The sequence below is a fragment of the Rhinolophus ferrumequinum genome, chromosome 24, assembly GCF_004115265.2.
Source record: "Rhinolophus ferrumequinum isolate MPI-CBG mRhiFer1 chromosome 24, mRhiFer1_v1.p, whole genome shotgun sequence".
NCBI lineage: Eukaryota > Metazoa > Chordata > Mammalia > Chiroptera > Rhinolophidae > Rhinolophus > Rhinolophus ferrumequinum.
The window spans coordinates 40047626-40060163 of NC_046307.1; the positions used below are offsets into that span (position 1 = coordinate 40047626).

General features: G+C 54.9%; 1 protein-coding gene across 3 annotated transcripts in view; it reads left to right on the top strand.

Moving 5' to 3' along the window:
* The window catches only part of HRH2 (histamine receptor H2), a 31609-nt gene that overhangs the window by 2256 nt on the left and 16815 nt on the right, over positions 1-12538 (top strand). For 2 of the 3 annotated variants that reach the window (XR_004421912.1, XM_033095652.1), the window contains exon 2: positions 8622-10162. Coding sequence is in view for 2 of the 3 variants with exons in the window: in XM_033095652.1 (XP_032951543.1) it covers positions 9093-10162 (1070 nt within the window). In the remaining variant the exon portion in view is untranslated. Of the gene's footprint in view, positions 1-5959; positions 6031-8621; positions 10163-12538 lie in introns of those variants that run through there. The other variant, XM_033095653.1, reaches the window with a different exon arrangement.

Below are 12538 nucleotides of genomic sequence, written 5' to 3' on the forward strand. Positions count from 1 at the left end.
CCCTTAGAAAAAAGATGAATAAGCCAAAGAGTGTTAACAATGTTTGCCAGTGGGTGGCAGCCTTATGGGAGACTGGTTCCCCGACTATAATTTCTGAACTTTCCAGATTTTATGCAGTGAGCCTATACTTTAATAACTAGCAGACGTACAACTGTCTGGCTTCTGGTGACAATATAACCCACCCACTCCCACTTCCTCCTGGCCAGCACCCCAGACAAGGCTGACACACAGACGCTTGTCAACGACGGGGCCACATTTGTTGAGGCCTGGCCGGCCCCTTAGAAGAAAGAGGAACACTAAATCATTCATACCAATAATATCCTGTTGTGTTCTTACTATGTGTTCACGATAACCCTACGCGGTAGTACTGTCAATAGCCCATTTTACAGAGAAGAAACCAAGAGTTAGATATATTCAGTCACTTGCCCGGCCCGGTGTCACACAGGATTCGATCCCAGGCCATCTGAACCCAGAGCCTACACTTCTAACGGGAGTCAGGAGGGCTGACGGATTCAATGAGCTGACATTTAAGCACCTATGACAGAAATCCTGGGAGGGTGGGGGGCAGCGCATCTCTGCACTGTGCAGGAAAAGACATGGCTCGGCAGAACCTCCAAAGTGCCAGGCTTTGTGCTGGATGCTGGGGACCCAAAGATACAAGGTGCCATCACTACAGACGGGTGGGGGAGAGCGGTGTGGAAACAGTGTCCTCAGGACTTTGACAGGGGTGTTGTTTAGGCAACTGTGGGGCTTCAGAGGTTGAAGCGTGAAGTCTCCCCAGAAGACATGATACTGGAAGTGGTTCTAGAAGGATCAGTAGGAACTCAATAGGTGAGCAAGAGACGTTAGAATAGTGGTTCTCAACGGGGGGACAGTTTTGCCCTGCAGGGGACATGTGTCAATGTCTGGAGGTATTTTTGATTGTCACAACTGGAGGGGGTGTGATGACATCTAATGGGTAGAGTCCATGGATGCCGCTAAACACCCCATACACCCCCGCTCAGCACACCCCCCACAACAAAGAAGTATGCTGTCCAAACGTCAGCTGCACAGAGGCTGAGAAAGCCTGGGTCTGAGGGAGGGGCATTTCTGAACAGGGAGGGAGGGGCCCAAGCAAGGCAGCCAGGTATTTGCCAGGTGGTTCCCATGTGCTGGGCATATTGACCCTGTGATTGCATTACTGGCTGCCTGGCCTCCTTGCTGCCACTCTGCCCCCAGCAGCAACCAGAGGGGTCTCTCCGTTTTTAAAACATAAGAGCTTTATAGAGATATAATTCACATGCCATAAAATTCACCCACTTAAAGTGTACAAGTCAACTGCTTTTAGAGCTGCGCCACCAGCACCACCACCTAATTCCAGAACGTTTCCATCACCCCAAAAGAAACTGCTGTGACTCCCTGTTCACCCCCGAGTCCCAGACCCAAGGCTAGGAACCACTAATGTACTTTCTGTCCCTGTAGATGTGACATTTCATATCAATGGAATCAAACAATATGTGGCCTTTTGTGACTGGCTTATTCACTTAGCATGATATTTACAATGTTCATTCATATTGTAGCACATGTCAGAGCTTCATTCCTTGTTATGGCCAAAGAATGTTCCCCGGTGTGGACGGACCACAGTGTGTCCATCCATTCATCAGCTGATGGCCTCTGGGTGCTTTCCACCCGTTTGGCGACTGTGACTAGTGCTGCTGTGAACAGGAGGCACAGGTTGTGCGAGGACGTGTGTTTTCATTTCTCCTGGGCACATCTGAGGAGTGGACTCACTCACTGTGTTTAACCTTCTGAGCTGCTGCCAGACTGTTTGCCAACGAGCGCTCTGGGGTCAGCCTCAGCCAGGGCCACCACTGAGTGGTCCTGGGCCCCTCAGTGTCCAGGGCCACTAGCCCCCAGGCCCTTTCTGGCATCTTAGTTTATTTAACTACCTGATAAACGCTGAAGAACTGGGCCCCCGACATGACTACACCTGCATCACTGGGCCAGCACTCGCCCCTCTCTGGGCCCGGCCGCCCCACCTGAAAGCCAGACAGGGTCTACTGGCTGACTTCTCGGGACCTTTCCGACTCTGCCCTTCTTTGATGTGACAGCACAGCCAGGAGGCCATGGGCCTGGCACCTGGCAGTGAGAGGAAAGTGGCTAGAGCCAAGTTGGTCACGGATCAGAGCGGGCAGAGTAGGGACCGTCTGCAGCAGCACATACAGCTGCTCTGAGCTGGTGTTCAGCCTCCAGGACCGGCACAGCGACCTGTCAGCAGCTCCAGCAAGGACTGAGCACCTTCCGCTGCGGAATTGCCCAGTTTTCCTGGCAGAATAACCTTCTCACCTCCACACCCTCTCTGAGCATGTGGGGAATTAAACAAAGAGTCAAAATCTCTGGGTGGCTGGAGCACAGAGGGCGTGCGGAGAGGAGGGGACCGGAAACTGGGTGGGGAGCTGGAGGAAGGCAGGTCTGAAGCCAAAGCCGGGGCGAAGCATGAAGCTCAGCACTCACTCACACCACTGAGCTCTTAGCAAGCGCTGGGCCTCCACTCACTCTTGCAGTCAGCTAACTAGGGACTCTAGGGATTTCCATGCGGCCAGCTGAAGCAAGGTGACGTGGAGACAGCAAGTCACTGCTCCCTATGGCCAGAATGTAACCCACGTAGTTGGTTCGAGAAGCTGCTTGCTCTTAACCTCCACAAGCCTCTTGACACCCTGGTGTGGTTGGAAGTGTCATCCTCATTTCACAGGAAGGGAAACTGGGGCTCAAAGCACAGTTGCCTGGCTAAAATGGCCTCACTGGTGAGAAGCAGAGCAGGGAACGGGACCAACCGCAGCTGCTGTGAAAAACTCTTTGTCATCAGGGGCCTGGAGGCTGAGACGCAGGTGGGGTGAGGGGCAGGCTAGGAGGACAGGCCTTCTAACCAAACACAGTCCCATCTGGCCTTCGGACTGTCCGGGGCTCACGCCGGGCATCCCTGCCTGCCTGCCCCAGATGCAAGTCCGGATATATTTACAGTGCTCATGTCTTCCCCACATCTGCTGGCCTTCAGCGCCTTCCCTAAGAAAGGGACTAAGAAAACCCAGAGAATGGCTGTGGGGCGGGGAGTGACATTTACTGAGGTGCCATCACGCTTCAGCGTGTACCTTCTCATTTCATCTTCCCATTTTACAGATGGGAAAATGGAGCCTCAGAGAGGTCCCTGGCTCCTTTCCGTGACAGGGTATTGGCTTGCTGGGTATTGAGCAAAATGCTTCCCCAAGTGTGGGGCCGGCAGCCCTGGGGTCCTGAGCTGGCCTTGGATGGTCTTTAACCCCCACCCCTGTCTCGAGCACAAGCCTGTCTGCCTTTCTACAGGAAGAGGGTTAGGCTGGGCGCTTCAGGCAGCAGAACCTACAAGGAACTGAATAACACTGGTTGTGTTTTCATGGCATGTATTTTCAGGGTGACCTCTATGAGGGAAACTGGTCCTCGTGGTTATTGTAAAGATAAAGCAATTCCTTTTGCAAGGAGTTCGATCACTTTAAAGAAAAATGTTAAGTAAAAAAAAAAAAAATAGAACTGGTATTTTATGGGTGTGGCAAAAATCATGGAGTGCCACATGCAGGAATGAGGTTTGGGAAACACGGGAGGCGTGGGACAGGCAAGCTGCTGGGAGATGGAAACCGAGAGGGTTCTTCCCAACTCTGACCAGCTGTGTGGCCTCGGCCGAGGTGTTCGACCTCTCTGTGTCACATTTGCAAAATGGGGAAATAGTGGGTGCCCTGGCTGCTCCACAGAGTACTCCTGAGGACTCCAAATGAGCTAGTGGGCGTGTGGAGGGCCCACGGACGTGCGGGAGGCCGAGGTTACATGAGATAAGCAGCCTGTACAAATGCTCCTGGCAAGTGTTCGCTGTTTGCTGCTGATATCATCGTTAAGGTGACAAGGTGACCCAGCGGCTGCAGGACTTTGCCTGTAAGAGCAAGCTGTACCTTGCTGGAAGGGCAAAACCTTCTTGGAGTGAGGTGTCGTGGGGAAGAACAGAGAGGAAGGAAGGTACGGGGTTGGCGGGGCAGTCTGGCGCCCAGGGCTGTGGCAGCGGCTGTGGTGGTGACGGAGGTGAGGTGGTGATGACGGTAACAGCAGTAATCATGGTGACGGCAGTAGCAGCAGTGAGGATGGTGGTGATGGTGGTGAGGATGACGGTGACAGGGATGGGTGCCGTGGAGGGCCCGGGACCAGGAACCTAGACTTGTTCTCTGGAGCCTCAGAGCTTTTCAGGAGCCAGAAATCTCTGCAAACTCTCTCTCTCTCTCTCTCTCTCTCTCTCTCTCTCTCTCTCTCTCTCTCTCTCATACACACACACACACACACACACACACACACACACACAGAGTTGCGGGAAGAAACCTTTGATATTCGAAGCCCATCTCCTCACCTGCCCTCACGTGGCAGAGATTTGGACCTTTCCAGCAAACATTCACAATCTAGGGTCTCACCTGCCTTCGAAGAACCAAGGCAGAATTTTCATTTGGCCCCATCTTACCCGTGTCCTGAAAGCTCTCTCTCCAGGCCCTTCCCACACTTGCCGACTCACTGCTGGCAGTGGATTTTGGCCAAATCACAAAACACCATAAACCTCAATTTCCTCATCTATGAAATGGAGATGAACAATGGTGCCCATGTAATAGGGCTGCGACACAGATTAAATGGGATAAAGCAAGTAAAGCACTTAGAACATCGGTCGGCACTTTCAAAGTGCCGGACAAGTGGAACAGTATAACATTATGATGACTGTTTTCGACATGCATTTAGCCAATCAGGAAGTGCCTGTCAGCGGGGAGCCTGGCCCTCACAGCGCTCAACGGCCAGTGGGGACAGAAAAATAATGAACGAACAGGGAAGCAAGAGAAACGCCAGGAAAACCTGTGCTCTCCCGAAGGCGGTTAGGGAATGGTGAGCGAGGACACAGAACTGCTCAGGGCTCAAGGGAAGCCCATCAGCAGAAGAACTGACATTTGTGCCGTGACGCGAATGTTGCCGTCAGCGACAGATCACAGGCAGAGCTCCGGGGTGCAGAGCTGATGCGTCCGAGGCACTGGAGCAAGGCCGGTGCGGCCAGGCATCCACTGAGGCTTGTGGGGAAAGTAGGAGGTCAGGGAAGAGGGGCACGGTCCCTGGGGCTTTGCGAGCTAAGGCGAGGGTGTAACCGGACAGCATGCACTAGACAGAAGGGGGCGGGCGGTGTCTGTGATCCCAGGGAGAGGCAGGGAGGCCAGTGCAGGGCGGTCACAAAAGTCCAGGCTTGGTCCAGGACCAGAATGGGAGCAGCGGCCAAGGGAAGTGGCCACACCCAAGGTAGATGTATTTCAGAGGAGGACGCCACCGGCTCGATGAGAAGAAGACAGGAGACAAAGATGCTGCCTAAGTATTTAGCCTGAGCACCAAGGTGGAGGAAGGGGGACAGAGGGTGGAGAAGAGGGCCAGGGGTCCTCCCCACGCCCACACTTGCACTTGGCCTGCTCTTTGCGCTCACGGTACCTGGAATAGGCAGACCATGGAGCCACAAAGCAGGTGGGTGGTTGCCAGAGAGCACGGAAGAGGCAGGGGTGGCAGCTTGATGCTGTGGGGTTGCCTTTCGGGGCATGAAAATGCTTTGGGACCAGACCGAGCAGGTGGTTGTACAACGCTGTGAACGTGCTAAACACCGCTGAGGTGTTCACTTTAAAATGGTTAGTGTTTATGGGTTTCACCTCAAAAAAAAAAAAAAAGAGAGAGAGAGAGAGAGACAAATAAAGACTTCCCCAGACCACCAATACCTAAGGGAATTTGTTGTCACCAGATGTATGTAATCGAGTGCAACGTGTGACTACAGACACTCAGACGATGGAACCAGGCCTGCTCCAGAGCCCGGCCTACCACTTTACCAGCAGTACCACTCTGTGCCCTTCCCGAGTGGCTTCACCTCTCTGAACCCGGATTTCATCGTCTGTCAAATGGGAATAGTAATAACCTCTGCCTCACGGAGACATGCAATTATCTGCAGGTGCTCGGCAAACGGAACCGGTCAGTGTCTCGGTCCTTTGCCTCCCACCAAGGTCCACTGTGATCCCACCAGCCTGCTCTGAGCCCCGCCCATGTCCAACGTGTGTGTGGGGCTCAGAGCAGTTGCTACAGAGTGTACCCCGAATTCCAGACAATATCCACTTTGCACCCTGGGCAGAGGGCCTGCTCCAAGGGGCTGCGAGGCTTGGAACAAGGGGCCCTGGAGGACAGAAGCCACAGCAGCCCCTGGCTTGGGCCACTGGCGGCCAGAAGGGCTTACAGGGTGGGAGCAGAGCTCAGAGCCCTGGAGGCTGGCCTTTCTCTCTCGCTGTCTCCTGAACGGCCTCCACCACAAGTCCTTCACTATCTTACGAGGCTGTCACCAAATGCCCAGCCCACTGTGGGGAACAGTTACTACATCTGTGACCAGAAAGACAAGCGTGCTGGCATTGCGGAGGAGGAAGTGTTTTGTGATACAGATGCACAGAGAATCGTGCGGTTTCTTTAAGAAGCCCAAAGGGTGGTTTCTTCCTCTATAGCAGGGGTGTCCAAACTGCGGCCCACAATCTATTTTTAATTGGCCTGCGGCAAATTCCAAAAATATATTTAGTTTACTGAAATAAACCAGGTGAGGCAATACGTACTTCACCTCGAGTGAGTGGCCCGGCTGTTTGTGTGTTTCACCGCATATGGCCCTTGGTGAAAAACGTTGAAGAAAGTTTGGACACCCCTGGTCTATAGGGAAAGCTAACTACTCGGTGGCTGAGAACAGAGACTCGGAGTCAGACAGACCCAGGTTCAAATCCCGACTCTCCCCTTAGCGGGGCTGAGACTTTGGGCACGTTCCTTACCTTCTCTGAGTGTGTCAAACGGGGGACAGACCCCTTGCCGAATGAGAAGAGTACAGAGAGCCCCAGGCTATCGTGAAGTTGCATTCTATATCTGCTGACGAGGGATGTATCCTCACTGAGTGCCTGCCAAGTGGGAGCGAGAGAGCTGGGTTCCGGATCTGCTGCCACTTCTCTGGGCAACTTGGAAACTCAGAGAATATTTTGATCAGAACTAAGGATTCTCTAAAAAATAATCTTGCCGCTACTGTCTCCAAAGTTAATTAAGTATGGCAGTGAGAGCCATGCTGTTTGGGCTATTTATGTAATGAAAAGATCTTCTAAAAATAACACGCAGCAGTCCATGCGGCTCATGCGGCCGGGTGGCTGAGCCAGCTCGAGCAGCAGGAGGTGACCAGAAGCTGTGACCCTGGCACCACACGGTGGTGACGACTGAAGGATGCTTCTCATATTCAGGTTGCAGAACCGCTCCGGGAGCGCGCCTGGGAGAAGCTTTATTTATGTCACATGACGATTAGCTTGTTTCTGAGTCAACTGGATTCCTGCACACTCCCAGATCCCGGGAGACTGTTGTGCTGGCAGCTCTCTGGAAAACCGGGATCGGTTCCTGTGAAAGGGTCCAGGACTCGCGCAGGGCCTTAGCTTATTTGGTATCAACTAGAATTGTAGGATGTCACCACTAGGTGGGAATCTCTGAACGCAGCCATTCTATTGAAGTGATGCTTGCAGTACGATTGGGGGGGCCGGAGGAAGTGACTGGTAATCACCCAAATGCCCATGATAGAGGGGGTGACAGAATAAAGGCTGGCCAGCCCCACCCCCACCCCACAGGCTGTTATGCAGCCATTAGAAACACTTCATGAGCCCTGTACCAACTGACCTGGAGCTGGGACCACACGTGCTGCCAAATAAGAAAAGTAAGGTTTAGAGCGGGTGGTTGGGGTGTGGTTAGCCAACTAGGACAGCAGTGAGTCTGGCCCTTTGCCTGGTTTTCTGCCGCCCATGAACTAAAAATGGCTTTTACATTTTTCAACAGTTTAGAAATAGCTTTAGAATTGGAGGAAATCTAAAGAGGAATATTTTGCAACACGTGAAAATTATGTGAAATTCTAATTCCAGTGTCCATAGTAAAGGCCTCTTGGAGCGAGGCCACACTCACCCACATGCACGGTCTGTGTACGTGCTTTCGCTTCACAACGCCAGAGTGGAGTTGCTGCACGGAGACAGCGCAGGATGCAAAGCAGAAAATATTCACCAGCCGGCCCTTTCCTGAAGTCTGTCGGCCGCGGGTTTAGAGTATGACGACATTCTGTAAAACAGCCGTGTCGGGCACTGCTCGCGGCGCTTCCTCCGAGTAAATTGATTATGTTTGCTTATTTAGTCATTCATCTGACCACTTATCCGTCAGACTCCTAATGCCGCCCTGCAGGGCCAGGCTTGGGAACCAGCACTAAACACACAGACGCAGCCCGTGCTTGGAGCTTGGAGTCTGTGTCTAGATCGTTCTTTCTCCAGTATAACCAGTCCCAGGCCCTCCGACCGTCTCTCAGGTGACACGGAACCCCAGGCCCTCACATGCTGACTCCCTTCCTCCTCTCACCACCTATCCTGATTGCCTCTGTCCCTCCCAAGGAGAGCCACCCAGACTGGCCAATGTCTCCGGGTGTCTCGCAGGGAGATTGAGGTCGAGAAGGATACATCTTGAATCGGGTCACCGATTGGTCTGGTGTCAAAGTGCTCAACGCCTGACCTTTGCATTTTCAGCTCCTGCTCTCCAGTCGTCCCGAGGGGAAGACGCAGTCTCCGTCCCCCGTCACGTGGATGGGAGCAGCCCTCAGCTGTGGAGAAGGATGCGGCCATGTCACTACATGACCCCTCCTGCATCAAACCAGAGCCACCTCCAGACACATGCCCCAGTGGCTCAGTCTCTACGCAAAACCTGGAGAGTGGAGACCTCCTCCAACCTGGGAGGAAGCCGGCTCTGCAGGGGGAAATCTAAGGATGGTACTTTAAACCACCAACTTGCCCTCTTCTCCATTCACCCAGGCCCAGCACTTCCTAGGCGCCTGCTTTCTTACTTTCTAGAAAAACAGCACTGACTGCCCACATTTGGACACTTTCCCTTGGTTCTGCTGGGCAGCCTGGAGCCCAGGGGTTGATGTCATTGACACACTGGGAGCTGGACGAGAAGCAGCCAGGGGCGGTGGGCAGAGGCAGGAGCCCCGGGCTCCCAGGATGGCGTCCAACAACACGGCCTCTTGCCTGGACTCTGCCGCATTCAAGGCCACGGTGGGTGCAGTGCTCACGGTCCTCATCGTCATCACCGTCGCCGGCAACGTGGTGGTGTGCCTGGCCGTGGGCCTGACCCGCCGGCTCCGCAGCCTGACCAACTGCTTCATCGTGTCCTTGGCCGTCACCGACCTGCTGCTTGGCCTCCTGGTGCTGCCCTTCTCAGCCTTCTACCAGCTGTCGTGCAGGTGGAGCTTCGGCAGGGTCTTCTGCAACATCTACACCAGCCTGGACGTGATGCTCTGCACGGCCTCCATCCTCAACCTCTTCATGATAAGCCTGGACCGCTACTGCGCCGTCACGGACCCCCTCCGCTACCCCATGCTGGTCACCCCCGCCCGCGTCGCCGTCTCCCTGGTCTTAATTTGGGTCGTGTCCGTCACCCTGTCCTTCCTGTCTATCCACCTGGGGTGGAACAGCAGGAGCGACACCAGTGTCGTCAACCACACCACCCTGCACTGCAAAGTCCAGGTCAACCTGGTGTACGGCTTGGTGGACGGGCTGGTCACCTTCTACCTGCCGCTGCTGGTCATGTGCGTCACCTACTACCGCATCTTCAAGATCGCCCGGGACCAGGCCAAGAGGATCCACCTCGTCAGCTCCTGGAAGGCGGCCACCTTCCAGGAGCACAAAGCCACCGTGACGCTGGCCGCCGTGATGGGGGCCTTCGTCGTCTGCTGGTTCCCCTACTTCACCGTGTTTGTGTACCGGGGGCTGCGCGGGGACGACAGCGTCAACAGGGCCTTCGAAGCCGTCGTGCTGTGGCTGGGCTACGCCAACTCGGCCCTGAACCCCATCCTGTACGCCGCCCTGAACAGGGACTTCCGCCTGGCCTACCAGCAGCTGCTCCCCTGCAGGGCCCCCGGCCGCCACGCTCACCAAACGTTTCTCAGGTCCAACAGCTGCCGGCTCTCCAGGACTCAAAGCCGAGAAGCCACGCGGCAGGAAGAGAAGTCCGTGAAGCTCCAGGTGTGGAGTGGGAGAGAGGGCACAGCACCCCGGGGAGCCATCGACAGGTAACTGCGCTGGCCATTTGTGTGCAGGACGGGGGGCACGGGGAGGGCCCCACCGACAGGGATCATGAAGGGGACGGCTGCTTATAAGGGACTGGTGCTCTTCGTGAGCACTTTCCCATTGTCCCAACAGCCCTCCCAAGGTGGAATCTTTACCTGGCCAGGGTCACACAGCTGGGATCTGGACAGAGGACCCCCAACTCCACAACTTGTGGGCCCTTTTGTCCAGCTACATTGTCCTTACAATCAGGAGTCCTAAGTTTGAGGCCCAACTCTGCCACTTAGCTGGTGGTCCTAGTGTTCACCTAACCCCCGCAGGACAGCCCGCAGATGGCCGTGAACTAAGGCTGCTTCCCGGGATTTCTCGAGAAACCCAGTTGGTTCATCAAGCACCACTGTGAGTGAGCTCTGTGCTGAGGGCACTCAAGTCAGAGGAGAAAGAGGGCTGGTCACGACGGGAGGCAGGGCCTCGCAGGCCAGGCAGGGGCTTGGACATCGTACTGTAGGTCTGCGGGGAAGATGAGGGGATTGGAAGGTGGGGGTAACCCAGGCAGCTCTGTGCTGTGGAAAGAGGGCACCGGTGCCCCCTCAGGTGTGGACACGCAGGATGAGGCGGGGACATCAGTGAAGGGGGCGGTGGCACTGGTCCGTGAGAGGGGACAAGAGACGAGAGCAAAATCTAGGAGGCTAGGAGAAGAACAGGCTCAGGAACCACTGGATGTTTGGGGTGTCAGAGCGTCAAGAGAGAGGACACCCCACGATTCAACTCTAAAGGGTATCCAAGCTAAAAATAGAAACAGGATCAGGATGAGATTTGGGCCAATCGACTGGTGACAAAACCAATACAGGGTATGAGACGGGAAAGTGCACCAAAGACTTAAGCGGCACTGAGGACTCTCAGCAGCCGCGTGGAGAGAATGTGTGCAGGTCTGTGTGAGTTCTACCGAGAGGAGTGAAAGCGAGGACGCTGGCAGGTCCCCCGGCCCATAGACGTGCTCAGCAAGTGTCACTTTCCTTTCCCTCCCACCGACCGTTCCTTTGCGCCCAGCAGGCTGGTCTGTATGACTGACTCTCTCATTCGTTCCCTCATTCGTTCGTAGGTTCATTCGTTTGCAAACGTGTATCAGCTTCCCACCATGTGCTGGGTGCTGTGCTGAGCGTGAGGAATGTAGAAATAACATCTTTGGCATTTGTTGTGATGCACTGTTATGGAACGTCGACTGCATAGACCCGGTCTCCGCGCTGCCCTCGCTCACTCTGTGGCTTGAGCAAGTCCCTGCCTTTCTGGGGCCTCAGCTTCCTCCTCTCCAGAGCACGGGGTCTGCCCTCACGCAGCCTGCCCTGCTCACCTACCAGAGTTGCCTGAAGTGCACGTGGGCTAAGGGATGCCAGCAGGCTCTGCGACCTCCGTGGTCACATGTTCGCTCTCAAGTACTGAGTGTCAGCCTCTAGAAAAGTTTGGCTGACACCACAGACCCACACCCTCCGGGTTCTGGTCTCTGTGGAGAGCAGGGCAGTGGGGGGAGGGTGACTGTCCAGCTGGACCCCTGAGCCTCATGTGCCCTTTGGTCCTTGCAGCGGTCACGTGGGGAGTGTCCCCTCATAGACCTGGGTGTCCGGTTCCTCCACTGCTAGCTACCCTTCTGGAACAAGCCTTGTTGCTCTGCACCCAGCCTCCTGCCTGGCCTCCTGGCCTCTAGACTCTCCCTTCCAAAAGCACTCTCTAAGCCACTGAAGGTGTCCCGCCATATGCAGATCTGGAGACCTCCTCTCCAGCCCTGTGGGTTAGATGCCCATCCCTGCCCTTCCACGCGCCCTGCTCAGGAAGCAGCCTTGACTGCAATGCCGATGTAGTTTACAAAGCAAACAAAGACCAAAATAGGGGGTGTGGACTCCCCAGAAGGCAGCCAACACGAGCCAGTCATGCACGCCACTTCCTCCTGCTCTTACCTGCGTGACCTCCGCACGATAGGCAGCTTTACCCCTAATCCTTAGGGAAACATTCCACAAGACTTCACAACAGCTAACAGCCACTGAGCACCGCTAGCTGCCAGTGTCACACTTTGGCCATTGTTCTACGTACCAATCACTGTGTGAGGGTGTCCTATCCCCACTCCTGTGCCAATGCTAAGGGGGCAAAGGGAGATAAAGCAAGCCCGCACCCCCACCCCAGGCTGCCACTTGCAGCACCTGGAGGGTCTAGTTGAGCGACTGGCGATGGTTTAGTGCAGCACATGCTGAAGTTGGAAAGCACCGGCACCCCACCTGACCCCTCCATCTGCTCTCCTTGCCTCTGCAGCCAGAGAGGGCATTTCCAAACCTAAATGGGGCTCTAAACACCCCTCCTGGTGCACTTGCAATAAAATACAAAGTTCTCAT